Source organism: Symphalangus syndactylus, chromosome 7, assembly GCF_028878055.3.
Source record: "Symphalangus syndactylus isolate Jambi chromosome 7, NHGRI_mSymSyn1-v2.1_pri, whole genome shotgun sequence".
Taxonomy (NCBI): domain Eukaryota; kingdom Metazoa; phylum Chordata; class Mammalia; order Primates; family Hylobatidae; genus Symphalangus; species Symphalangus syndactylus.
Window position 1 is genome coordinate 85,062,772 of NC_072429.2, and position 26,520 is coordinate 85,089,291.

Genomic DNA, 26,520 nt, shown 5'->3' on the forward strand with positions numbered 1-26,520 from the left:
ACTACATCAATCACACTTAAAATGAAAATTAGGAAAACTCTGTCACTGGATTGCAATACTGGGTTATTTCTTGAAAAAGTGTAGAATGGGTTCTTGCAACCCCTATAGTACTATCTTAAGAACTGATGCCATCATACAGTTCGTACTATTGGTAAAACAGTTCGTTTGATGTTAGCTACCACTTACACAAGGGAAGGGCGATTGAAAGGGATCATTTTTCAAAGTTTAGATGGCCCATACAGACTTCCTCTCAGAATTGATGATTTGGAGGGAAAACACTGATTATCTTAATGCTGGTTCCTCTCTCCTTTAGTTTGTTATTATTATACATACTTAAATTTTTATCATTTACATATTCATCCCTGAAATTTTGAGCAACAACAACAAAAAAATCTCCATTTTATTTTTTGTCATATATATTGAAAATATTACTTTGTCTGCTGTTTGGAGAATGAATTGTAGTTGCTTAGTCTGGATTAGGCTCTGAATAAGTGTAGTCAATTGATCAGGTAATTGATTGCTTTATCATTACTTGATAGATTATTTTATTAATTTTCCCTTCTCAGTTAATGGAGAATCATCCTCATTTGCACCAACTGATAATGCGTCTGTCACGGGTACTCCAGTAGTGTCTGAAGAAAATGCCTTGTCTCCAAATTGCACTAGTACTACTGCTGAAGATCCTCCAGTTCAAGAAATACTGACTTCCTCAGAAAACAATGAATGTATTCCTTCTACCAGTGCAGAATTGGGATCTGAAGCTAGAAGTATATTAGAGCCTGACACCTCTAATTCTAGAAGTAGTTCTGCTTTTGAAGCAGCCAAATCACGACAGCCAGATGGGTGTATGGATCCTGTACGGCAGCAGTCTGGGAATGCCAACACAGAAACCTTGCCATCAGGGTATGTTAAGCTTTTTAACGTCTGACTTGCATTTAAGTAGCAACTCTGTTAACATACGACTATTGAATGTGTGTATAAAATGTTTTCATTGTTCAGAACTTTGAAATCTAAGTTGGGATCTGAATCATACTATTTATTTACTTGCTACAAAACAAGTACTTTTTGAAACTAAGAACAATTGCTCATCTGGTTGAAATATATGTAGTACGAAGGGAAAAGAAAAAAGCTGATGTTAATTAGCAAGACCCTCTTGATTTGATTCTTGGTTTATTTTTACTTTTCATAAGAGTGACCATGATACTCCATATAATATCCTCAGTTCTCTGGCATCCTTGGTGATCTGTTTTCCAGACCTCATGCTGGAGAGCAAATAGCTCTTCTTTTCCTCAGCTAATATTGAGTGCTGGGGAGTCACAAACCTTGCCGATTGGCTCTATTAAAAACGCAGTTTTTCATTGCTGGTTAGTAATTCTTAATTTCTTTTAAGTTTCTCATTATAATTATTCAACTTCCCATGATTTTCTTTAAAGAGTATTCTATATGTTTATTCCAGTTGGCAATTTCTTTGACCTTTGGCACTGATAATACTAATATTAATTAATTATTAATTGTCTCTGCCTTCAAGAAGCTTATTTAGTGATTCACAGTTGTAAACCTGTACAGTATGTACAATACAGTCAGAAGGTGCTGCAATAAAAATATGGACACGTGCTTTCCAACACAGCTTACAGTGATCAGAATGTCAACTCTTGTAGCTGTTGAAACTGCACTTCTAGATGTCTGTACACTATTGTCTTCATTTTGTTACCTCAGTCACTATGTTAGTGTACCTTGATTTTTTTTTGGAATTGTTTTTTTTTCCTCAGTGCCCTTTACTGGCTCATCTGATGTTGTCCACTGCTTAATTATGGTTTCAGCCTTTGGTCTTCCTTTGTGTACTTACCCTAGTAGATCTAGCACTCCCCATTATTATTATTTTGGAACAGTGTTTCACTTCTGTTGCCCAGGCTAGAGTGCAATGGCACTATCTTGGCTCACTGCAACTTCCGCCTCCCAGGTTCAAGTGAGTCTCCTGCCTTAGCTTCCCGAGTGGCTGGGATTAGAGGCACCCGCCACTATGCCCAGCTAATTTTTGTATTTTTAGTAGAGACGGGGTTTTTCCATGTTGGTCAGGCTGGTCTCGAACTCCTGACCTCGTGATCCACCCGCCTTGCCTCCCAAAGTGCTGGGATTACAGGTATGAACCACCATGCCTGGCCAGCTCTGCATCATTTTGACTATTAAATCTATATGTTCAGGCCAGACTTTTTTCTGAGCTTATTTTCAACTGCTTTTCCCTCTTCTGTTTCCTGCTGATGTTTCAGACCCTATATTAGCTTTCCTTTCCTCTCAAAAATCTCTTGTCCTGTGTCCCATCTTTGGTAAATTAGTCATTTATCCTGGTCTCTCATGTGCCAGTCACTGTGGCAAAGACATATAAGAAGCTATTCTTACTGTCAAGAACCTCATCGTCTAAGTGGTGGGGGTGGGGAAGAGAAGTAAACAACCAGCCAGTATACAGTACAATTAAAGCTATGCCAGAGGTAAGTTTAGGATGCCATGACAAGGAACACATGCAGAGAAGGAGTGGGAGGAGTTACCTGTGCCGTTGACGTCAAAGAATAGTTTCTGAAAGCTGTGACACTTCAGTGGATTCTGAAAGAAGAGGAGGAGTTAGCAAATAGTGGAGGCACGAGTGGTGAAGTTTCATTTTCAGTAGAGCTGACTGCACACTCAGATCCCTAGCACCCATGAAAATGAGTATGCTGAACCCAGAAATTATTATTTTGTTATAGTTTGAGTTCATCATTTGAGGCAGCAAGATATATAATGCTGAAGAGAAAACAGCCCTGTGAAGAATTTTGTGTGATTGCAAAGGGTTTGGAAGTTTTTTCTGAAAACCATGAGTAAGCATTAAAGAATGTAAAGCAGGGGAGTGGCATAATCCTCTTTGCTTTTATTAAGATCATTTTTGCAGTGGTATAGACAGCTGAGGAGTTGGGATAGCAGCCAGGCTGTTTTATAAATGAGGGAAGCCGGCATTCCAGTTCAAAACAGTAAGTACATAAACCTAATTCTGTTGAGACCAGATAAATGCTTCAGCAGACTTGCCACCACTTATGATCTTTGTATTAGAATTTTGCAGTAATCTAGTGTTTTTCAAATTGTCGAGTCCAACCCGTTAACAGGTTATGACCAGCATTTGAACACATAATGAAATAAAGAAATATAGGCGAGAATAGGAAATATTGGAAGATGTTAAATGTAGTAAGAATAAGCATTGTTTCCTGAAAGTTTGTTTTTCTTTGTGTGTGTGTGTAAGTAAAATCAGTAGATAAATAGCAATCTGGTATACACAGAGATATTTATATAAAACACACTTCTTACTGTGTAAACTGTGATCAAAAAAAGTTTAAAAGCCACTAATCCGGGGGAGAAATTAAGAGAGCCTGAAGTGAGGTAAATGCTAATATTTTAGGTTGACATAAGATGCGTCTTGGTAGTAAGTTGTGGGGAGATAGAATAGAAAAAGAGTGGAACCAAGGTGGATTCTTCTGGCATACACAGCACTAGGCTGTGTAACCCTTTGAGTCAGCAGTTTTCAACTCCACATCATCTTCCCTCTTTGCTTAAAAATTTTACCTTAGTTCCTGTGTTTTCTTTTGTTTGGTAACTTACTGAGTCATTTAGCTAACAACAGGATAGGATTACAGGTGCCTCAGTCCTGTTGATTGTAATGTACAGCCAGGTTGAGAACTGCTACTTCAAGTTCTTTTGTTAAATAACCCTTTACTCTCCACAGTTTTTTTTTAATTCACTGTATATAGAGATATGTGATGAAATAAAAAAATTCTGTGTATCAAAATCTAATTTAAAGTATGCGTCAGTGAAAAATTGGACAGTGTATTAATATTGAGTACTTTTCAGAGAGATTAAAAATACATTCTGAATCCCCACCCCCCCACCTGCCCCTAAATAGTGATTAGGCAACTGGGTCCTGGCATATTTGACTGAAATAATGATAGAATGTTGGACTTAGGGTAGGAGAGTGAAGAGAAAGCGTTCTGTATTTTGTAGGGCATCCAGTTGATATATGTACCTCATGCCGTGTACAAAGGAGGCAGTTATATGTATAGTTCCAGAACTGAAGAAGAGTATTCTAGCCTGGAGATAACATTTGAGTGTTATGCCAAGCATGATGTCGCCTAAAGACCTTTGCATGTGCTCTTTTATGTATTCTAAAATATACTCAGGTTTTGTTAAAATGTTACCTCATTCCAGAGGCCTTTTTTGAGTCTCCTGTCCAAATCAAGCCAGTCTCCCCACATTCCCGTACCCTGCCTTATTTTCCCCAACATTTTATGTTGAAAATTTACAAATGTACAGAAAATTATAATTTTGCAGTGAAAACCCATACACTTCCCACTAGATTTTACAACTGACCCTTTATTGTGCTTGCCTTATCTCTTCATCTCTTTATCCATCTGATTTTTAGTGCATTTCATTGAGTTGCAGACAACAATATGTTTTGCCCTCAACACTTCAGCTTGCAAATCATTAACTGGAATTCAATATGTTTAAAAATTTTTTAAGATAAAGATTACAAAGAAAGAAAAACATGAGTCTTGAATGTACCATTTTGATGAATTTTGGCAAATGTGTATGTCTGTATAACTCAAATCTTTATCGAGATATAGAACATTAATATCACCCTAGAAAGTTGTGATTCTGAGGCAATCACTATTCTAATTTTTTCGACTATGGATTACTTTTCCCTGCTGTAGAACTTACTATAGATGGAGTCAGTGTGAACTCTTTTGAGTAGGCTTCTTCTAATCAGCATGATGTAACCTTTATTATTTTTCTTTTTAGCACTTAAATTAGTGATACACAGTGTTATCTGTTGTCTCTCCACTAGACTGAAGGGAGATTTTATTTTGTCTGTTTCTATATTCTTCGTGCTCAAAACTGTGCCTACCGTATAGCAGGCACTCAATAAATATTTGTTAAATAAGTGAATTTGTGCTACATTAAATGATTTAGAATGACTGAGCAATTGGGCAAAAGCTCTGGCTGTTAAATGCCTCTGGAAGAAATGGTTAACAAGGTCAAAAGCCACTGAAAAATTCTAGTAAGATAAGAACTGAAAGGCACTCATTGAACTTAATTACAAAGAGTTTATTTATTGTTGACCTATGACAGAGTGTGGTTTCAGGGAAATAATAAGAGCTGTATTCAAATTGCTGTGAGTTGGGAGTGAATGAGGGGGGAGGAAGTGGGATAGAGGACTCTTTGGAAGAGTGTGAACTAATGTAGAAAACTCTTTCTCTGTGAAGACAAAGGGAAGGAGGAATGTTTGAAAGAAGTGAGCAAGAGGACATACAGAACTGAGGGGTAGATTGTTTTGTAAAATGGAAGAGACCGACAGGTTGATCTGCTGATGCAGTAGGTCAGTGGAGGGAGAGATTGGCCAATACTAGACAGAAAGAGGATTAACTGTGGGATCGTGGTTATGACAAGGCAGCAGTTTTACTGCCAACCCCTGTTATCTAAGTTTGAAGCCAGCAGTTGCCCAGTCACCAAATTTTATTATTTTTATTGTAATATATTTTTCAAAATTCTTCCACATTTCTTTTTTTTTTTTAAGCAAAGTCTTTGTTCAGTACTAGGTTTTGAAGATTTGTATATAATGTTTTAGTGAGACAGAGAGACCGTTCCTAAATACTAGGCAGAAGAGGGTTATGGTTGAAGGTGAAGTGTGGCAGTTATAAATTAGAGTTCTATCGAGGATTCTCAGTAATTTGGTAATTTGCACCTATTTGAGGGGTGTTCATGAATTTTCACTACGGGATTATCTGGTCTCTGGCCAAATCCAGCGCACCACTTTTATAGGTACAGCTCTAGCAGGCTGCCACTGTGAGTCATGGAGACAGACAGCGCAGCCCCCTTTACCCCTGTACCACTCCTCCCTAAAAGTACCTTCCTCCCTTATTGCTGCTCAAGGCCTGCTCTGGTCACCACCACATTCTGGGGACTCACTTTTGGCAGCTACCAGGTCCCAAGCAGTGGACACATACCCTGGGAGTGACATCTCAGCACGGTGACTCCCCTTGGGCCAGCTGCCAGGGGAGGAGAGAAGGGCACACACAGGGATTCAGGAGTCCCTGGGGCAGACAGTGAAATTGGCCAGGCTGCTCCCTTGTGGATCAGGAACTCTGTGTTCTGAGAATGTTGTCAGCAGAGGGAACTGGGTACACAACATGCCCACAACCCGGGATGCCCCAGCACAACCAGAGAGGGTGGAGCAGGGTAGGAGTCTCTTTTTACGTAAGTACCTACATAATCGTCTTGATTATACCTTTGGTTCACAAAGCCTAAAATATTTACCATCTGGCTCTTTGTAGAAATTTGCCTACTTCTTATCTAGTGCATTATAGATCTAATAAAGTGCATTCTATGGGTCTAGAAAATTAGAAATAAGATAACCGAAAGCAGTTCTGAATATAATGTTCTGTGTAGCAAGAAATTTAGTTTGAGAAAGACAAATTCTATTTAGAACAAAAACACTGAAATCTGGAAGTGATCTGACAAGATCAGTGACTAGCATTGTGCTTGGAACGTAAGTGCTTACTGAATATTTGTTAAATGGTAAATTAGAAATACTTGAAGTTAACTCAGGATAAAACAGAAAAGGACTTCATAGCCCATTATATGGATGGAGGGCTTGGTTGTGTTTATTTTTTCCCCCAATTTTAAAACTGTTTCTGATTACAAAATTAAGACATGACCAAATACAATATTTAAGTCATATAGAAATATTAATACTTCTTAAACTCACCACTGAGAGTGGTGTCTCTACTTATTATTCCAGCAGCAAATATTTGAGAGCCTTGTTCTAGGCGTGTGCAGTAGGGCAAGAGAGCTCAAGGCTCTGTTGTGTAGCACCTGTTGTGTAAAGCTTGTATTTCAGTGGGAAGACAAACAGTGGCCTTATGTAAAAAAACTCATTGAGTAATGTCCGATAGTGACAAGTTCTATGAGACAAGATAAAAGTGGATGAAGAGGCTAGAGAGCAGCTATATAAATTATTATTTTGCATAAAATATTTTCATAAATAGGATCATACTGTATATAATTTTTCAGTTGCTTTTAAAAAAAACTTAGTCATATTTCCAAATCAGTACAAGTAAATTCACACATTGACCAAATATTTAATCGACAAATATTTATTAAACTCCTTGTCTGTGGCAGGCTCTGTGCTAGGTGCTGTTAGTATACTGATTAGCAAAACAGATGAAGGCTCAAACTTTGTGGAGCGTATGGTCTAACATGCAGGTCTCCCTTAATTCTTTTGAATGGTTTGTAGTGTTTCCTTGTGTATTATTTATTGCTATATAAAAAATCACCCCAAAACTTACCTCACACAGTTTCTGAGCATCAAGAATCAGGAAGTGCATTAGCTGGGTGCTTCTACTTGGGGTTCTCATGAGGTTGCCATCAAGCTGTTGGTGGGGGCTGCAGTCATTTGGAGGATGGTTAAGTGCACCTCACTTAGCAAACCCAAGAGAGCTGGATTCTGGCCGGTTAGTGGGAAAAGCTCAGAATATGCATTGGCAGCACGGATGCCTTTGGAAGTGGTAGTGAAGATGACACTGTAAATGGCAAGATTGAATGTTTGAGAAACCCTAATTCCCTTCCCTGCACCCAGGACTTCTGCTCTGCCTAGGGGTTTCCTCACTGGAGATACTTGACACTTGGGAACACCAGGCACATTGGAGGTCAGAGATACTGTCCTAAATCAGCAGACTTAAGTGAGCCTTTGAAAGGTTAATAAGTGAAGAAGGTTGTAAAGTAAATTTTCAAAGACACACTCAGCACAGATCTCAGAATATTGACAACCAGGATTTTACCTCTTCAACCAGGAGACTGACAGTATCTTCTATTGAAGACCTCCCCAAAACACTGAAAATACTAATATAGATTGTTCTCTAACAAAACAGCCCCATTATTATCACTCTTTAACTAATCCACAATCCACAAGCCCCACCCAAGCACATAAAACTCCCAGTCGTCAGTGCTCTTCTCATTAGACATCTGAGGGAAACCTCTTAATTTGAAAGATAGAGATCAAAACAAACAACCTAGAAAATACTGTTTTAAGATACCAGACTAGGGCTGGGCGCGGTGGCTCCCGTCTGTAATCCCAGCACTTTGGGAGGCCTAGGTGCGCAGATCACGAGGTCAGGAGTTCGAGACCAGCTTGGCCAATATGGTGAAACCCTGTCTCTACTAAAAATACAAAAATTAGCCAGGCATGGTGGCACACGCCTATAGTCCCAGCTACTCAGAAGGCTGAGGCAGAAGAATCGCTTGAACCTGGGAGACGGAGGTTACAGTGAGCTGAGATCACACCAATGCACTGCAGCCTGGATGACAGAGCGAGATTCCATCTCAAAAAAATAAAAAAAGATAGCAGACTATTTTAATATCCTCTGAGGGATAAAAGTAGATATACATACAACAAGAACTCAATGCTATAAAAATGGAATACTCAAAGGACTAAAAAACTCTTGGAAATTTAATTCAGTGTGAAATTTGACTGATAAAGGTAAAGCAATTTGCCAGGGAGTAACACATAAGGACCAGTTCAGACAGTCTGATAAGAAAAGTTCTAGAAAGAGAGAAAATGGGAGGAAGTGCTTAACAAAATAACAAACACAAATTTCTTTATTGAAGAATAAACACAAATGTCTTTATTGAAAAGGCTCACTAAAAATCCAGAATGATAAATGAAAACATCTATTTTAAGACAATTTGTTGTGAAAATTTTAGTACCTTGGGGCCAATTGAATTCTAAATATTTTCAGAGATTGAAAAAATAAAGCAGGTTTCATAATAATCAGAATGGCATCAGATTTCCTAGAATCAACATGAAAAGCTAGAATACAGTGGAAGACAGTGGGTCCATGCCTTAAATGCTGAAGGAAATTATACCCAACATACAATTCTGTATCCAGCCACACTGTTTAGTGTTTGTGTAGAATAAATACATTTTTCCATATCCTAGGTTTCCAAAAGTTCACTTCTTATGTCTCCTGTCTTAGAAAGCTCTTAGGACTATGTTTTCCCAAAACTAGGTAGTGAAAGTAAAAGACATTGGATGCAGGAATTAGAGGGTCTGCTAGGAGAGGAGTGAAAGGAATGCCGCACAATGGTAAAGGAAAGCCCAAAGTGGCCTCAGACAGCACTCAGTCTAGACTAGAAGCTAATCAGAAGGCAGGTGCAATCATAGAACAGCTAATGAGCTTGAACGTTTTAAGAGGAGATTTATGCACCTGGAAAAGTATTTGGGGTTTAACGATAAGAATGTAGACAATAAGCAAATGGAAGTGGAGATAATTTTTCTAGCTAATAGTATTTTTTAAAAAAAGAAATCAGGGTATGTTCCATGGCTCAGCTGTGGGGAGAGTTTACATAGTCATAATGATAACTGTAAGGGAAGGTACAACATACGTGTATATTTGGAATGGTTGGGACGAGGTAGATGTGTATGTGTGCAGGAAAGAGACCTGCAGCTTCACTTTTGCTAGTAAAAAGTCAGTACGTTATGTTTGAAATTAAACAAATCACAATAAGTCAAGGAAGTTAATAAGTAAAAGAAGTAAATACCAAAAAAATGGACTGAAACAGTTGAAAATGTTGCCTTGGGGAGTGGAAAATGAAGTGAAAGAGACAGTAGGTAGTGTTTTTTTTTGCAATAAGTCTCATAGACTATATGACTCTGTTTAAACTATGTGAAGGTATATATAATTATATAGCTATGAAGGTATATTTTAAACTATCTGAAAGTATATGTAATTTTGATAAAAAATTAAAGCTAAATTAAAAATAGTAAAGGATATTTGTGAAGATACAGTTGAAACCAGGAAATTTTGCTATAGGATAGCAATAAAAATTCAAGGACTGCTTATGGGAATTATTACCTAAAAATAGCAAAAGTGAAACTTGATCAGGTTTTTAGGTATTCATTTGGTTTTGGTAGTTAAGCTTGCATACAGAATAGCCCATTGGTACATGTTAGACATATTCCTGAAAGGCCTTTAAAATGAAATTTTATATTTAACTCCTTCTTTCCCGTGAGCTTTTTATATAAACAAATAAAGTAAATCATAACTTTCAGATTGTCTGATTTTAGTGCAATGCTTTATAAGAAATATCTAAGTTTTTCAGTACTGAATATCATGAGTGTTCCAGTGTAGGATATAATAGGCAAGTTTAATAATTTTTGTGATCCCGAGTGAGTTCTGAACTTGGGAATCTTTATTGTTTATGGTTACTACTTAAGCATTTTGTGACTTAGGTTTGTTGGATGCAGACTAAACAAACTTTTTACTTTTTTGTGTGCATTTGTCATTTTAAGTATGTATGTGTTTATGGGTGCAAACTAGGGAGTAGTTTCGGTATATATGGTTATCATGTATAAAAATAATTTAAAGAAAATAAGCACTCTTAATAAAAAAATAAATTTAATTGGGTTCTTTTGGTGGGGGTTCTCACAAATTGATTTAATATTTGAAAATAGGCCGGGCGTGGTGGCTCACACCTGTAATCCCAGCACTTTGGGAGGCTGAGGTGGAAGGATCACGTGGTGAGGAGATCGAGACCATCCTGGCTAACATGGTGAAACCCCATCTCTACTAAAAATACAAAAAATTAGCCGGGAGTGGTGGCGGGCGCCTGTAGTCCCAGCTACTTGGGAGGCTGAGACAGGAGAATGGTGTGAACCTGGCAGGCGGAGCTTGCAGTGAGCCAAGATTGCGCGACCGCATTCCAGCTTGGGGGACAGAGCGAGACTCCGTCTCAAAAAAAAAAAAAATTTTTTTTTGAAAATATAAATTTACCATATTAACAAATAATAGGGAAAAGCTATTTGATCCTCTCTCAAAACTTTGCAGATGGGGAAGGGAGGTAGAAGGGAAGAGTGCTGGATTCTTTATGGGAGATCCTTGAGCCTCCCTCTTGGTGCAGGACAACTTATCAAAACTCACCATTCCAAGTTAGGGCTTCTTGATAAGCACTCACATTTAAAAACAGAATCTTTTATTGTAAAACATCACACATACACAGAAAAGTACTTTCCTTCAAAATATATAGATGAAACTGATTTATCACAAATTACACATTTGTAACCATCACACGAGTCAAGAAAGAGAACATTGACAGCACCCCAGGAATACTCTCTCATGTCCCTTCCGAAACACTGCCTTCTCGAGTTCTTGTGTTTAAGAAAAAGGAAAATATGTTCTGGTTATTCTATTTTAAAATTGAAAACAAGAGTCTTAAACTGAGAAGTACCAGTTTGTATTTATTTATTTATTTATATTTTATTTTATTTTATATTTTTAAGACAGAATCTTGCCCTGTCGCCCAGGCTGGAGTGCAGTGCAATCTTGGCTAACTGCAACCTCCACCTCCTGGGTTCAAGCAGTTATCATGCGTCAGCATCCCCAGTAGCTTGGATTACAGGAGTGTGTGCCACCATGGCTGGCATTTGGGATTTTTAGTAGAGACGGGGTTTCTCCATGTTGGTCAGGCTGGTCTTGAGCTCCTAACCTCAGGTGATTTACCCTCCTTAGCCTCCCAAAGTGCTGGGATTACAGGTGTGAGCCACCATGCTCGGCCCACCAGTTTTTATTTTTAAAAATTATTCTTCTATACCATATTAAGAAAAGATTGAAGAGAAATTAACAGGAATCACAGAAGAAAAAATGAGAATGGGAGAAACAAGAGATTGAGAGTCTTCAAAATAGAATAGGAAAAAGATAAAAATGTCATTTCCACAAATTCAGAGACCTACCAAAACCAAAACCAAAATTAGGATAGATATGCACAAAGAAAAGACACTGTGTGCACAGATGAAAGAATTTTCATGGGACAGTATCACCACATACTTCTTTAAGGCGATTTCTGCTAAAAGTCTTTTAGATGGGTACTTTTGAAATTATAGCAAAATCAATATATTACTTCATAGACATTTTGTGCCTTGGATTTAATATTAAGTTGAAGGTTTCTTCATTCTTGATTCAATTTCTGTTTTCTGATAATTTGGAATTCTATAAGTAACTTTTTAAAATGTGGGGTATTCTATTCCTTTTCTGCTAACTATACTTTTAAGTTTCCAATACCGTAATAAAAAGGGAATAATTAAGAGGTTAAAAAGGTACTAATAATTGAGAAAATGAACACTTATGTATATACATAATAGCCTTTATATATATGGCTGTGTGTGTGTATAGTCTTTTAATGTAAAGCTTTTCTGTAATTTTTCTGTTTATAAGGAAGAGTCATTTTTAAGATTGTCCTAGTGTGTTGTCTCTTACTGTTATTTTTGTATTTTTATTAAAGGTGGGAACAAAGAAAAGATCCTCATGGTAGAACCTATTATGTGGATCATAATACTCGAACTACCACATGGGAGAGACCACAACCTTTACCTCCAGGGTAATATAGCACTCTTTATGCATCTGCAGTTACATTTTATCACACATGTGGTTTTTAAATTTATTTAGTACAGCATAATTTGATTCTTTCATTCTGCATATATTCAATTTCTTTACATTTCCTTATATAAATAATGAATGTTCAGTCAATGAGATTAGATAATCTGTAGAGCTTCCTCAAGAGACTGTCCAGCATTGGGATGAGTTACTGAAAGAAGTTGCAAAATTTGGTCAGTTGTCAATCCTTCCTTGTAATTTTTTTAAGGAAATAAAGGTAATATTTAGGACAGTTTATATGTATGGTTCTCCATGGATAGTGATCTGAACTATGTTATTTCATAAGACTTAATGACTTAAATATTAAAGTAGCCCAAAACTATGATCTACAAAGATCACCATGAGTGAACTTATACCTAAAATTGTAGAAGGTTTGAAATTAATAAAGTTTTCATTACATACTAAAATTCATACTATTAGGCTGTCATTCAAGGCCATTCACAAACGAGTCTTCCTTTACCTTTGTATTCTTTCATAACTGTCTACATAACTGCACTGATAGCTAGTCGAATTGTACTGTTTGCATTCATTTACTCACACATTCTGTGTGTACCTGGAATATATTTCTCAGATTTCCCTTCCAGATTCAATTTAAAGCCCACCATTATAAAACACATTCAAAATCTAGAAAATTCAAGGCAGAGAAATGTTATTTTTGTAGGATATTTCTCTTTTACAGAATAAAGCACTCAGGCCTTTACTCTACAGTATTAAATGAGAACGTATTGGAAAACATGGTGCCGATATTGCAATATAGCAAACCATGAAGTTCATTTTAACAGGATCATCAAGTTATAGTCATTCATTTAGCCCATTCGTTGAGTGCCATGACATGGGGCTTATTTCACTGAAACTGTTGTCCCAGAATTAGGCAGAGGTTGTCTTTAATTTCATCTTTAGCATCTATTATTCTCTTTGTGACCCCATTGTATTTTTAGTAATAAGGTTAAGGAATTTATAATTGGTTGCTGAAAGAAATTTACAATCATTTTATAAATTAATAACAAAAATTGGTTTAATAGATCCTACATGTGTAGAACAGGTGGGAGTTGGAGTGAACCCTGGAGGATGAGTAGAAATCTGGTTGGTAGAGAAATAGGGAAAGGTATTCTGTGAGACAAAGGGGAAACAAAATTCACCTCATGACACCCTTGGAACCAGCAAATAGTTGGTTGGACTCTCACATGAGACCCTTGTAGGATCTCAGGGAGATGAGGCTGAAAATATGGACAATTCATTTTTATGCCATGCCAATGAGCCATCATGGGTGGAATGACATGGAGTCCACCTGCGTTTCAGGAAGAAAATTGGCAGCAATATAATGGCAGGAAGGTGAGTTAAAAAGTAATAAAAAGAGTTCAGTTAACTCATTCTGAACATGGGCATTGGCTATAGAGCAGATTGCTTGGTATACAGCAAGCACTGTCAGTAAATGCTTATCAAAGAAAGGAGAGGCCGGGCACGGTGGCTCATGCCTATAATCCCCACACTTTGGGAGGCCAAGAGGTGGGAGGATCACCTGAGGTCAGGAGTTCGAGACCATCCTGGCCAACATGGTGAAACCCCATCTCTACTAAAAATACAAAAAATTAGCTGGGCATGGTGGTCTGCACCTGTAATCCCAGCTACACAGGAGGCTGAGGCAGGAAAATCACTTGAACCTGGGAGGCAGAGGTTGCAGTGAGCCGAGATCACGCCATTGCACTTCAGCCTGGGTAACGAGCGAAACGCCATCTCAAAAAAAAAAAAAAAGAGGGAGAAAGGGTAGCCAGATTGATACTGAAACTGTTCATTCAGTGGTGTCTTTTTAGACAGTCTTTAGAAATTATATTAGGGCTAATGCTTTCCCTCCCTTTGCGGGGCTTAAAACCTAGATGATGTGTTGATAGCTGCAGCAAATGACCATGGCACATGTATACCTGTGTAACAAACCTGCATGTTCTACACATGTATCCCAGAACTTAAAGTAAAATTAAAAAAAAAAAAAGAAAATAAGCAAACTCTTCTAGTGCGGGACTAAACATTATAGTGATTAAAGGAAAAAAAAAAGATACTAGTGGTAGAATGGGAAGGTAATTTAGCTAAAATAAATAATTCATAGTTTTATATGTTCTAGTTATTTTAACATGTCTTGAACTTACTTTTAAATTGAGTGAAGTAATAACTGCTTTTCATTTTCTTATATTGAGAGATTATTGTCTATTATTGTTTATTTGTGGTAGTTGGGAAAGAAGAGTTGATGATCGTGGAAGAGTTTATTATGTGGATCATAACACCAGAACAACAACATGGCAGCGGCCTACCATGGAATCTGTCCGAAATTTTGAACAGTGGCAATCTCAGCGGAACCAATTGCAGGGAGCTATGCAACAGTTTAACCAACGATACCTCTATTCGGTAATTAGCAAATTATAAGATGTTAACATAACTTCCTCCCTCAGGTGTTTCTTTTATTTTTATTTATTTATTTATTTTTATTTTATTTTTTTTTTTTTTGCTATCCCTTGACCATAATCACATATCTATTTTGGTGATTTTTAGAAATGGTATAGACTGTGTTACAAGATATTTTTTAGTTAATCTTTAATAAATAGTGTTTCTGATATATATATAAGCACTTTATAATATTTTAAAATATTCTAGTTTACTAACATAACTTATACATTAAGTTTTATATCCTTACTAAGGGGTAGTTTCATAAATGCATTTCTTAATAAAATAATATTTTTACTAATTTTCAATCCTCCACTTTTGTAATAATTTGTTTGTTTTCAACAAAACCAGTTACCTTATGATTTTACTTAGAGCCAGCCAGTCTTGCAGTTTTCTACCTATTGTGATTCTTTTCCCAGATTCTAAGAAGCAACACTCATCTGTTTTGCCCCATCAAAGATATTTCTAGAACTCTAAAGTTTTATCCAAAAAATCTAATGCTGTCTGAAAATTTGACCAATTGGTGATTTACTTATTGCCATAAGCAAACATCTGTGAGAGGAGTGGAAAAAACAAAACAAAACTCCTCTGATAAATGGTGTGATCACAGGAGGTAGAAAAGATAAATTTTAAGTACTGGACAACTACAGATAGTGTTTTGAGGCAACTTGAAGAAACCTAAAATGTAGAAGCTAGCAGATAGAAAGCAAGTAGGAAAGAGACATAGAAAGAAAATGTAAGTAACTTTCTCCAAAATCCTGCCTCAGTCTGGCTCTTTCAACCACATTTTTTTCAGAGGTTAAATAGTAAGTTCTCATTTGCAGGTTGACCTACTCTCCTGGTTATATGTAGCTAGCAGGGAGGGAGTGGGCAGCCTAGTTTCCATAGTGTTTCCTGCTGCCTTCAATTGCTGGTTCTTCCATGACTTGTACAGAAATCTGTGGTAAGGTTCCATAGTTTAGCTATATATAGTAATTATACCGTGTGGTATATATAGTAATATATATAGCTATATACATACGTAAAAAGTAATACCTATAGCTTTGTTTTTGGTTGGACTTACCTGTGTAAGTTCACCTTTGGTGAACAGGGCAGAATGAGGTAACAGATGTGTATCAGAAGATTGTTATCTTACAAGTAATAGAATCTCCTTAAACACACTGAGGTTTAATTATGTCAGTACAACATCAAGTCTGGGGTAAAAGTCTAAGTGCTGCATTGACTCAGTAGTGTCATCAAGGACCCGGATTCTTTCTGCCCTTTTGCTCTTCCATCCGTATCGCGCTTCAGGCCTGTTACTTCATTTATATGGAGCTCTGCACTGTGGGCCTCACATCCACAGTCTAGGCAAGAAGAAAGAGAAAGAGGAATTGAAAGGGCAGATGACTCTGTTGTTGCAAGCCCTTGCCTTTTTTACTTAGCAAAGGATTCCCTCACCATGGCCTTCTGCCTATACCTCATTGGCCAGAATTGGTCACTCTACCAACTCAGCTGCAGGGGAGGGGGAGTGGAATGATCTTTATGGCCACATTTCTACCTCCAACAAAACAGGGATTTGGTTCTCAAGAACAGGTGAAAGATAAATATTGAGTATAATTAACAGGGTCTGTTACAAGATTATATTCATCAAGATGCATATACTTAAATTATTTTTCAGGTAATGATTTTTATATTTGTCATTATTATAGAATTCTTGATAGAATGCTTATGTTTTCTTCAGAGTATATTTCTAGGTTATAAGAATGGAGGCATACATAAAAATGTGTTTTTATGTATGTATGAAAATATAAAAGATACTAATTAAAAGTTTATTTCTATAAATGATACTGGAGTTGAGTGTTAGTTTTATTAGTGGGCATTTGTTTTAAAGAAAATTGTGATAACTGTTCTATTTTTAAACAAATAATATTGCCTCATTTAAACATCATAATTTCCTATATGTTCTTCTCCCATTTCATCTTCCCTCTATAGATTAGTATGGAAGGACTGGGAGAGTAAAGTATTGATGCCAGTGTATTATTTTTAAATCATTTTAGAAAAACTAATAATTAATTTGATTAGTTGATAGTCTCCTCTTCATGACATTTTATGAACTTTGTGTCTTGGCTGGTAGCGGTGGCTTACACCTGTAATCCCAGCACTGTGGGAGGCCGAGGCAGGTGGATCGCTTGAGCCTAGGAGTTGGAGACCAGCCTCAGAAACATGGCAAAACCTTGTCTCTATAAAAAATACAAATATTAGCCGGGTGTGGTGGTGCATGTCTGTAGTCCCAGCTATTCGGGTTGTTGCTGAGGTGGGAGGATTGCTTGAGCCCGGGAAGCAGAGGCTGCTGTGAGCTGAGATCATGCCACTGCACCCCAGTCTGGGTAATACAGTGGGAAGATCCTGTCTCAAAAAACAAAGAACTTTGTGTCTTGAAATTGCTATATTTCCTTATAATGTAGACCTATCTATCTATCTGTCTATATAATAATACAGATATATTTTTGAGACAGCTTCTCGCTCTGTTGTGCAGGCTGGAGTGCAGTAGTAGTGTGATCACAGTTCACTGTAGCCTCCACCTCCTGGGCTCAAGTGATCCTCCCACTTCAGCCTTCCAAGTAGTGGGACTTTAGGCATGTGCCAGCACGTCTGGCTAATTAAAAAAAAATTGTTTTAATAGAGACAGGGTCTTCCAGGCTGGTCTTGAACTTCCGGGCTTAAGTAATCCTCCCACCTTGCCCTCCCAATGTGCTGAGATTACAGGTGTGAGCCACTGCGCCCAGCCCCTTATCATATTTTTTAGAAAATTATTATAAAATGTGATTCTGCCACATGCTTGGCTTATTTCTACTTTCATATTAAAACACTGTTATTTTATTTCTCTCCCTAATCTTTGCTCCAATCAGGCTTCAATGTTAGCTGCAGAAAATGACCCTTATGGACCTTTGCCACCAGGCTGGGGTAAGCTGTTTTTGCTGATGATCTATAAGGGAGATATGTATATCTCCATATATATATATATATATATATCCCTTATTTTATATATATGTATATCTCCCTTATATATGTCCCTTAACATATATATATCCCTTATAATATATAATATATTTAATATGGATTGTATATTCTATATATTATATATACAGAATATATAGAATAGATTATATATTATAGAATTATATATTGTAGAATATATTATATAGAATATAATATATACTATAATATATAATAAGGGATACATATATCCCTGATATGTTTTTATATATATAATGTATAATATATATAATTATATATGTTCCTTATTTTATATATAGATCCTAAATAGTTATTAAATATTATACTCACTTTATATTTCAGAAAAAAGAGTGGATTCAACAGACAGGGTTTACTTTGTGAATCATAACACAAAAACAACCCAGTGGGAAGATCCAAGAACTCAAGGGTATGTATATACAGCAGCCTTTAGTCATCTTGCATTTATCAGTAGGTAGGACCAACCAACCTTGAATGAGATATTTTTAGTACCTAGAAAAGGTTCATCTTGTGATTTTAACTTTATCTTTTAGCTTACAGAATGAAGAACCCCTGCCAGAAGGGTGGGAAATTAGATATACTCGTGAAGGTGTAAGGTACTTTGTTGATCATAACACAAGAACAACAACATTCAAAGATCCTCGCAATGGGAAGTCATCTGTGTGAGTGAAAACCTGAAGTTCTCCTTTAAATATTGCTTAGTGAGCACATGAGATTTAGTCTCTAATTTATCCTCAAGTTTAGCAAAACATTTTACTTTTTGGTTCAAGAAAACCTACACAAGTGAAACCTTAGTATAGCTGTCTTTGCTCTCATTTGACAATGGATTTGCAGCATGTAATTCCTTAATAATAACAATGGCAACTATTTATGTAGTGATTACTGTGTGCCAAGGATTGTTCTAAGTACTTCATAGGTATTAACTCATTTTATCTTCCAATAACCCCTTGAGGTAGATACTATTATTTTTCCCTTTACCAAGTGAGGAGAGGTATAGGGAGCATAACTAACTGTGCAAAGTTATAAGGCAAGTAATGGAGAAGGTTTCTAACGATGACAGTCAGTCTCTGTCTAGACTCTGTGCTCTTAACTGCCACATCACACTGCTGCATTGAGATGGTCAGTGAAATGATTTTCCAGATTTAAAGATACCTTAATTAAGCAGTTGACAGATCTCTCCTTCATTCTTACTCTACTCTAAGGTGTAATGTCTTTGCATAACTAAGAAAATAGAAGCAATCCTAAAAGGTCTTTTGCAAAATTGTACCATCATATCTGTCCGTCTCCTACCATCTCTCCTCCCTCCTGTTCCTATAGATGAACTGTCGTTATTATCAAAGTCTCGTTCCTCTGCTGGTACATTCGATTCCTACCCCCACTTTTCTACTTAATTGCTTTAACAGTTATCACCTTTGTCTTGTATTATCAGGTTTTATTTCTCTACCTAATTATTCTTATCAGCTGTTATTTCTCCTAGATATTAAAAAAAAGCAAAAAAAAAAAAAATTACAACTCTTTACCAGTGTGTTCAATCGCAGTTCATTTTTTTGTTTTTTTTTTTTTTTTGAGATGGACTTTCGCTCCTGTTTCCCAGGCTGGAGTGCAATGATGCGATCTCAGCTCACTGCAACCTCCGCCTCCTGGATTCAAGCGATTCTCCTGCCTCAGCCCCGCGAGTAGCTGGGATTACAGGCACCCGCCACCATGCCCAGCTAATTTTTGTATTTTCAGTAGAGACGGGGTTTCGCCATGTTGGCCAGGCTGGTCCCAAACTCCTGACCTCAGGCGATCCACCCACTTTGGCCTCCCAAAGTGCTGGGATTACAGGCGTGAGCCATCATACCCAGCCCACAATTCATTTTTATTGCTCCCCTTTGCAGGAAAGCTACTTGCATGGTTGTCTCTGTATTACTGTTCATAGTTTCTCCTTTAAACCAACTCCAAGGAAGTTCCCCTGACACTGAATTTGCAAGGGCACCAATGATCTTCACATTGTTAATCCAGGCATTGGTTTGCAGTCCTGTCTGATTTGACTTATCAGGAACATTTGATACAATACATTTCTCTCTCCTGGCAAAAGTAGTGCTGTGAGCCATACTTTCTTGATTTCCCTCTGCCTTTCTGTTCTTTCTTTATTTTGCTGAGTCCTCCTTTTTTTCCTAAGCCTCTTTTTTTTTTTTTTTTTTTGTTAACTACATTCATTCTCTTGATGCATCTTATTCAGTATTATGCTTTTAAAACATGTGCCTGCTAATGACTCACAAATTTAGCTCAGACTTCTCACTTGAAATTTTGCTTTCTATATTCAGCTGCTTATTGACATCTCCACCTGTAACTCCTTCTTGATAGGTCCTGTAAAACCTGCTCTCTGGCCAGGCATGGTGGCACACACCTGTAATCCCAGCACTTTGGGAGGTTGAGGTGGGTAGATCACTTGAGCCCAAGAGTTTGAGACCAGCCTGGGCAACATAGCAAGACCCCGTCTCTAAAAAAAAAAAAAATTCTAACAACAACAACAAAAACCCAGCCCTACCTGTGATATTCCCTGTCACAGCTGATGACTCCACTCTAGCATGTGCTTGGGTCAAAAATTTTGGAATCACCTTGGTGTGGTGGCTCATGCCTGTAATCCCAGCAGTTTGGGAGGCTGAGGCGGGCAGATCACCTGAGGTCAGGAGTTCAAGACCAGCCTGGCCAACATGGTAAAATTAGCTGGGCGTGATGGCATGTGCCTGTAATCCCAGCTACTCAGGAGGCTGAGGCAGGAGAATTGCTTGAACCCGGGAGGCAGAGGTTGCAGTGAGCCAAGATTGCACCATTGCACTCCAGCCTGGGCAACAAGAGTGAAACTCCATCTTAGGAAAAAAAAATGTGGAATCATCCACAACTCCTCTATCTCTCCTACCTTACAAACAGTCCATCAAGAATTCTAGTTACCTCAACTTCAAAACATATCTAGAATCCAGCTGTGTCTCACCACCCCCATTGCCACCATTTTGGTCCAAGCTACCATTATCATTGGCTGGCTTGGTAGCAGAGTCCTCTCTCTGCTTTCTTCCCACACCTTGTACAATGTTGTTATTCTCCGTACAGCACAGAGACTGAATTTCCAAAACAAAAGTTAAATTAAAAGTCATTTATTTGCACAAAACCCTTCAGTGGTTTCCATCTCAATAAGAGTAAAAAGCACACTTTACAACAGCCTAAATGGCCTTATAGGATCTGTCCCCTCTTAGCTCTTCAACCTCTTCTTGGTTTTCGCTCCTCCTCATTCACCGTGTTCCAGCTTCCTTGGCTGCTAGCTGTGCCTTCAACACCTTCAGCTTCCACCTTGGGTCTTAGCCCTTATTCCATCTGCCTGGTATGCTCTTTTCCTGAAACTCCATATGGCTTTTGCCCTCTCCTTCATGTTTTTGCTCAAACGTCACTTTGTCTATGAGCTCTACTCTTTTTACCCTTTTGAAAATTACAAAATGCTTCTCATATCAGTCCTTATCCTTTGTCCTTTTAACAATGCCTTTTTTATTGTTTTATTGTTCTAGGTCAGGAGTGACAAGACATTTGTACTTTACTTATTTATTATATTGTTTTGTCTTATCTCCTTCACTAGTACATAAGCTCCACAAAACAGGCGTTTTTACCTATTAATAAGTAATGCTGTCACTGTCTAGAAGAAAGACAGGTACCAGCTATGCATTCAGTAAATGATTTTTGAATAAGTGAATTCGCTTGAACCTGACAACACAAGAGAACATTTTTCATCTGTTCCAAAGTGTTCCTTAAGATTATGAAAGTTCTTTGTGCCTGTCAGGCCCTCAATCAATAGGCAAGAGATCCAGGCTCTGTCACTGAGTCAAACCATATTGTAAAACCTGTATTCCTAGGTGCCATGCCACCAACTCTGCCTTTTCTCTCACTGACCACCTGAACCATGTGATCTGGATGACAGTGTTGTTTCTAGGAATTTGATTTTGCTTTGCTTATTATCTCCAGGAATATTTGTTTGGGTTTTAGGTTAGGCATAGGATGTGGTAGAATTTCCTTCCACGTCTCTTCTGTCTGGAGCTTCTGTCCTCCTTAGATTTAAGGATTATCAAAGATTTTCTTTGAAATAGTCTATAGTAGACTTTGATATTTCATTTAACTCACTAACAAAAGATCCAGCCATAAATACAATGTCCTTCTTTGTGTATGTGTGTGTCCTGTTGCTGTAATAGTCCCCATTACTTGAGCTTCTTTTGGCCCACCATGTATGTATACCCTTCTCTCCCAGCAAAAAACTTCCTGTGGTATTTTGTAGGACTTTAGTACATTCTGATTTTATACTGAATACTAAATATTCAAGTTTATTATGAGTTAATTTGGTTTATTTTTATTTTTCTTTAGAACTAAAGGTGGTCCACAAATTGCTTATGAACGCAGCTTTAGGTGGAAACTTGCTCACTTCCGTTATTTGTGCCAGGTACTACAGTGGTAAATAAATCTTATACTCAATAATTTAGTCTTCTGTTTATACAATACATATACTATAACTCAGATGATATTATGATATTATTTTTGTTTTTAGTCTAATGCACTACCCAGTCATGTAAAGATCAATGTGTCCCGGCAGACATTGTTTGAAGATTCCTTCCAACAGGTAAGGAGGATTTTAGCAGAATAAAACACCATTTGTCTCATTGTATTCTGTGCATCTAAAGAAAGTCAGGGTTTTAGAGATTTTTAAACCACCCAGAACACAGCTATAATAATAATGACTGCCACCGCCACTTGTTGAGTGTCTTTGTTTTGTTTTGTTTTTTTTAAATAGAGATGGAATTTCGCCATGTTGCCCAGGTTGGTCTTGAACTCTGGGCTCAAACGATCCACCCACCTCGGCCTCGTAAAATGCTAGGATTACAGGCTTGAGCCACTGCATCTGGCCTGAGTGCCTATTTTAATCATAGTTATCCTAAACCCTCCCATATACTGAGTGATTATCATTTGCAAAACACCGGCATCTTGCATTTCTCATTTTATTTCATTCATCCTCACAGCATCCCTTTGAGATGGCTCTTATTGTATCTCCATGTTATAGGTAAAGGTACTGAAACTGAGAGACATATCATGAATTTAGATGTGTATTTACTAAAATAAAGCTTAAACAGCTTTTGGAACAAGTTGATTCTTGTTTTGACACCATACTTGGCTAAGAGTTTACTACCTCAAAGTTTTGATAATGCTATCAAATTAAAATTAAATTGGTAGATACTGTATTCCATTTGATAATTCCTTTAATAACTGTTTATTCTCACCTTTATGTTTCTGTTTAAATGTGATCTCAGAGAGACCTTCTCTGAGCTTACTATTTTAAGATGGCAGTCCTGCTCTTCTCCCTCACAGTCACATTCCAGCCATTTATTGTGCTTTATTCTTTTTCATAACCACCCAACATAGTGTAATTTGTCTTCCTTACTAGAATGTGAGCTCCATGAGAGCAGGGACTGTTGGTTTACTGCTGTTCTGCCTAGTCCCTAGAATAGTGCCTTTGCACATAGAGGGTATTCAATAAATATTTGATGAGCAAATAAATTAATGCAGTATTTCTTCCTTTCCTGAGTCATCTGCAGAATATTTAAGGATAAATAATCCAAATACTGTATTGTCAGTTTTTTCCCAATGAAGTGGAGAATTTTTCATAATGAGACGTCTTATTCCCCCACTAGTATTACAATGATGAACCAAATTATGCTGTGTACTCAGGCATACAGGGACTTTTATTTATACTTTGTACAAGCCAAAATGGAGTAATGATACTCTGAGCCCCAAGAGAATTTCAAACCATAGCTTAATTTTACGATTGGACTTTGGGCATGATACTTAAACTATTATCAAGTTGATTTTTTCTTCTGAGTTAATAAATTCTTAGGAAACTAAGTGTAAATCGGTCAACTTGTTCTAAACTCTGGACTGATTTTAGTAAATGTACATCTGAATTCATGGTAGACTTTATTTTGCTTTTTACCCTGTCTTGGGAAGAATCATGATCTATTTGATCTATAGCACTGAGCCCACGACTGCCCCAAAGGAGGCATGCTGGTGAGCTGTGCTCCAACCCAGACCTGCCAGTCTTGGCTCTGGTCCTGACATATGTGTGGAATGTAATTTATTTCTCTCCAAAGTAAAGCCTACTTACTAGTAACCTTGATGTAAGCTATTAAAGATTATGAAAATTTGGTATAGGTATTGTTTTTAAATTATACTAGCCTGTGAATAAATTCATTATTGTATAAATAATTGCTCATTATAGCTGAGTTCCTTTACTACTGAGAAATGGAATGTGTGGTATAAGCAGGATGCAGAACAAAGTCTTTTGCCTCTAAGTACTGCTAGTCAGAAAAATTTACCTGTTGGAAGATTTTGGTACAGTTTGGGGAAACCAGCAGGGGAGATAATATTTTTAATCTTAAAAGCCTTTTGTGTCAAACTCTTCCTCTCTTGTCGTTAACCCAAAGTAGAACTATCATTTAATACTACAAGCGGGAAAGAGTATAGTTGACCCTTAAACAACACAGGGGCTAGGGATGCTGACCCCTTGCACAGTTGAAAAGCCATGTATAACTTTTGACTACCCCAAAACTGAACTACTAATACCTACCATTGACTGGAAGCCTTACCAATAACGTAAAGAGTCAATTAACACATATTTTATATAATATATGTATTATATACTGTATTCTTTTTTTTGAGACGGAGTCTCGCTCTGTGGCCCAGGCTGGAGTGCAGTGGCACGATCTCGGCTCACTGCAAGCTCCACCTCCTGGGTTCACACCATTCTCCTTCCTTAGCCTCCTGAGTAGCTGGGACTACAGGCGCCCACCACCACGCCCAGCTAATTTTTTGTATTTTTTGTAGAGACGGGGTTTCACCATGTCAGCCAGAATGGTCTCGATCTCCTGACCTCGTGATACGCCTGCCTTGGCCTTCCAAAGTGCTGGCATTACAGTCGTGAGCCACCGCACCCGGCCTGCATACTGTATTCTTATAATAAAGTAAGCTAGAGAAAGGACAATTTTTTTAAGAAAATCATAAGGAAGATAAAATACATATACTATTCATTAAGTAGAAGTGGATCATCATAAAGGTCTTCATTCTCATTGTCTTCACATTGAATAGGCTGAGGAGGAGGAAGAGGGCTTGGCCTTGTTGTCTCGGGTGGCAGAGGCTGAAGAAAATTCAAGTATAAGTGGACCTGTGCGGTCACCATGTTCACTTAAACTCATGTTGTTTATGGGTCAACTATATGTGAAAGTGAGTCAGGAAAAGCTTGACAGATTGATATGTATGTCTTCATCTAGTTTGTGAAAGAAACCAATTCATCTCTTGAGTTAAAAGCGTGGTATAAGATAAGGAAATGTGTTATTTTGAAAATAGAGATTCAATTTAAATTGTTTTGAAAGGAACTTGTACTGCATGTGAGTATTTAATATTCATGTTTTTGTTTTTAATTAGATTATGGCATTAAAACCCTATGACTTGAGGAGGCGCTTATATGTAATATTTAGAGGAGAAGAAGGACTTGATTATGGTGGCCTAGCGAGGTAAAATAAAAACACACATATCTGCCTTGAAATAAGTATATCTCATTGTATGCAGCGAAAGTATTCTTGAAAACATATGTGAATATATTGTATTAAATTTTTGAATTAACAATCCAGAATTTTTCTCAAAAATACACAAGGTAACCATTATTATTACTACTCTTGGTTATCTTTCTATACATCTTCTTTACATATATGTAAATTCGTATATATGTGTAATATAGTATATATTTGCTGCTTTTTTTTAACAGAATTAATCATACAATGTACAAAATGTAGGATCTGATTTTGTTTTTTTATATAGTGTGGACATCTTTCTGTGTTAGCATATATACAGTGAGTGAGTGAATTCGTTTATTTCTTTTTTCTCCTTCTTGTTTTTTAAAAAGTTTTTAAAGGCTGGACATGGTGGCTCACGCCTGTAATCCCAGCACTTTGGGAGGCCAAGGTGGGCAGATCATGAGGTCAGGAGATCGAGACCATCCTGGCTAACACGGTGAAACCCGGTCTCTACTAAAAATACAAAAAATTAGCCGGGCGTGGTGGTGGGCGCCTGTAGTTCCAGCTACTCGGGAGGCTAAGGCAGGAGAATGGCGTGAACCTGGGAGGCGGAGCTTGCAGAGAGCCGTGATCACGCCACTGCACTCCAGCCTGGGTGACAGAGCAAGACGCTGTCTCAAAAAAAAAAAAAAAAAAAGTTTTTAAAGCTTTTTGTAGAAACGAGGGTCTCACAGTTTTGCCCAGGCTGATCTTGAACTCCTGGGCTCAAGAGATTCCCCCCACCTTGGTCTCCCAAAGTACTGAGATTTCAGGTGTGAGGCACAGCACTCAGTCTGAATATTTTCTTTTTTAAAATGGCTGTACAATATTCTGTTGTATGGAAATATCATAATTAATGGATTAGCATGCATACATTCTTATTTTTTGCTATTGTAACATCATATGTTGGTTTTATGTTTATGTTTTTAGTCCAATCTGAGTCTCTTTTGGGA

General features: G+C 37.5%; 1 protein-coding gene across 10 annotated transcripts in view; it reads left to right on the forward strand.

Moving 5' to 3' along the window:
* The window catches only part of WWP1 (WW domain containing E3 ubiquitin protein ligase 1), a 122,521-nt gene that overhangs the window by 67,050 nt on the left and 28,951 nt on the right, over window positions 1-26,520 (forward strand). For 9 of the 10 annotated variants that reach the window (XM_055286676.2, XM_063643381.1, XM_063643378.1 and 6 more), the window contains 9 exons: window positions 567-903; window positions 12,349-12,444; window positions 14,723-14,897; window positions 17,822-17,876; window positions 18,273-18,357; window positions 18,482-18,610; window positions 22,335-22,410; window positions 22,516-22,587; window positions 25,440-25,528. In XM_055286676.2, the coding sequence (XP_055142651.1) occupies window positions 567-903; window positions 12,349-12,444; window positions 14,723-14,897; window positions 17,822-17,876; window positions 18,273-18,357; window positions 18,482-18,610; window positions 22,335-22,410; window positions 22,516-22,587; window positions 25,440-25,528 (1,114 nt within the window). Of the gene's footprint in view, window positions 1-566; window positions 904-2,980; window positions 3,000-12,348; window positions 12,445-14,722; window positions 14,898-17,821; window positions 17,877-18,272; window positions 18,358-18,481; window positions 18,611-22,334; window positions 22,411-22,515; window positions 22,588-25,439; window positions 25,529-26,520 lie in introns of those variants that run through there. The other variant, XM_063643385.1, reaches the window with a different exon arrangement.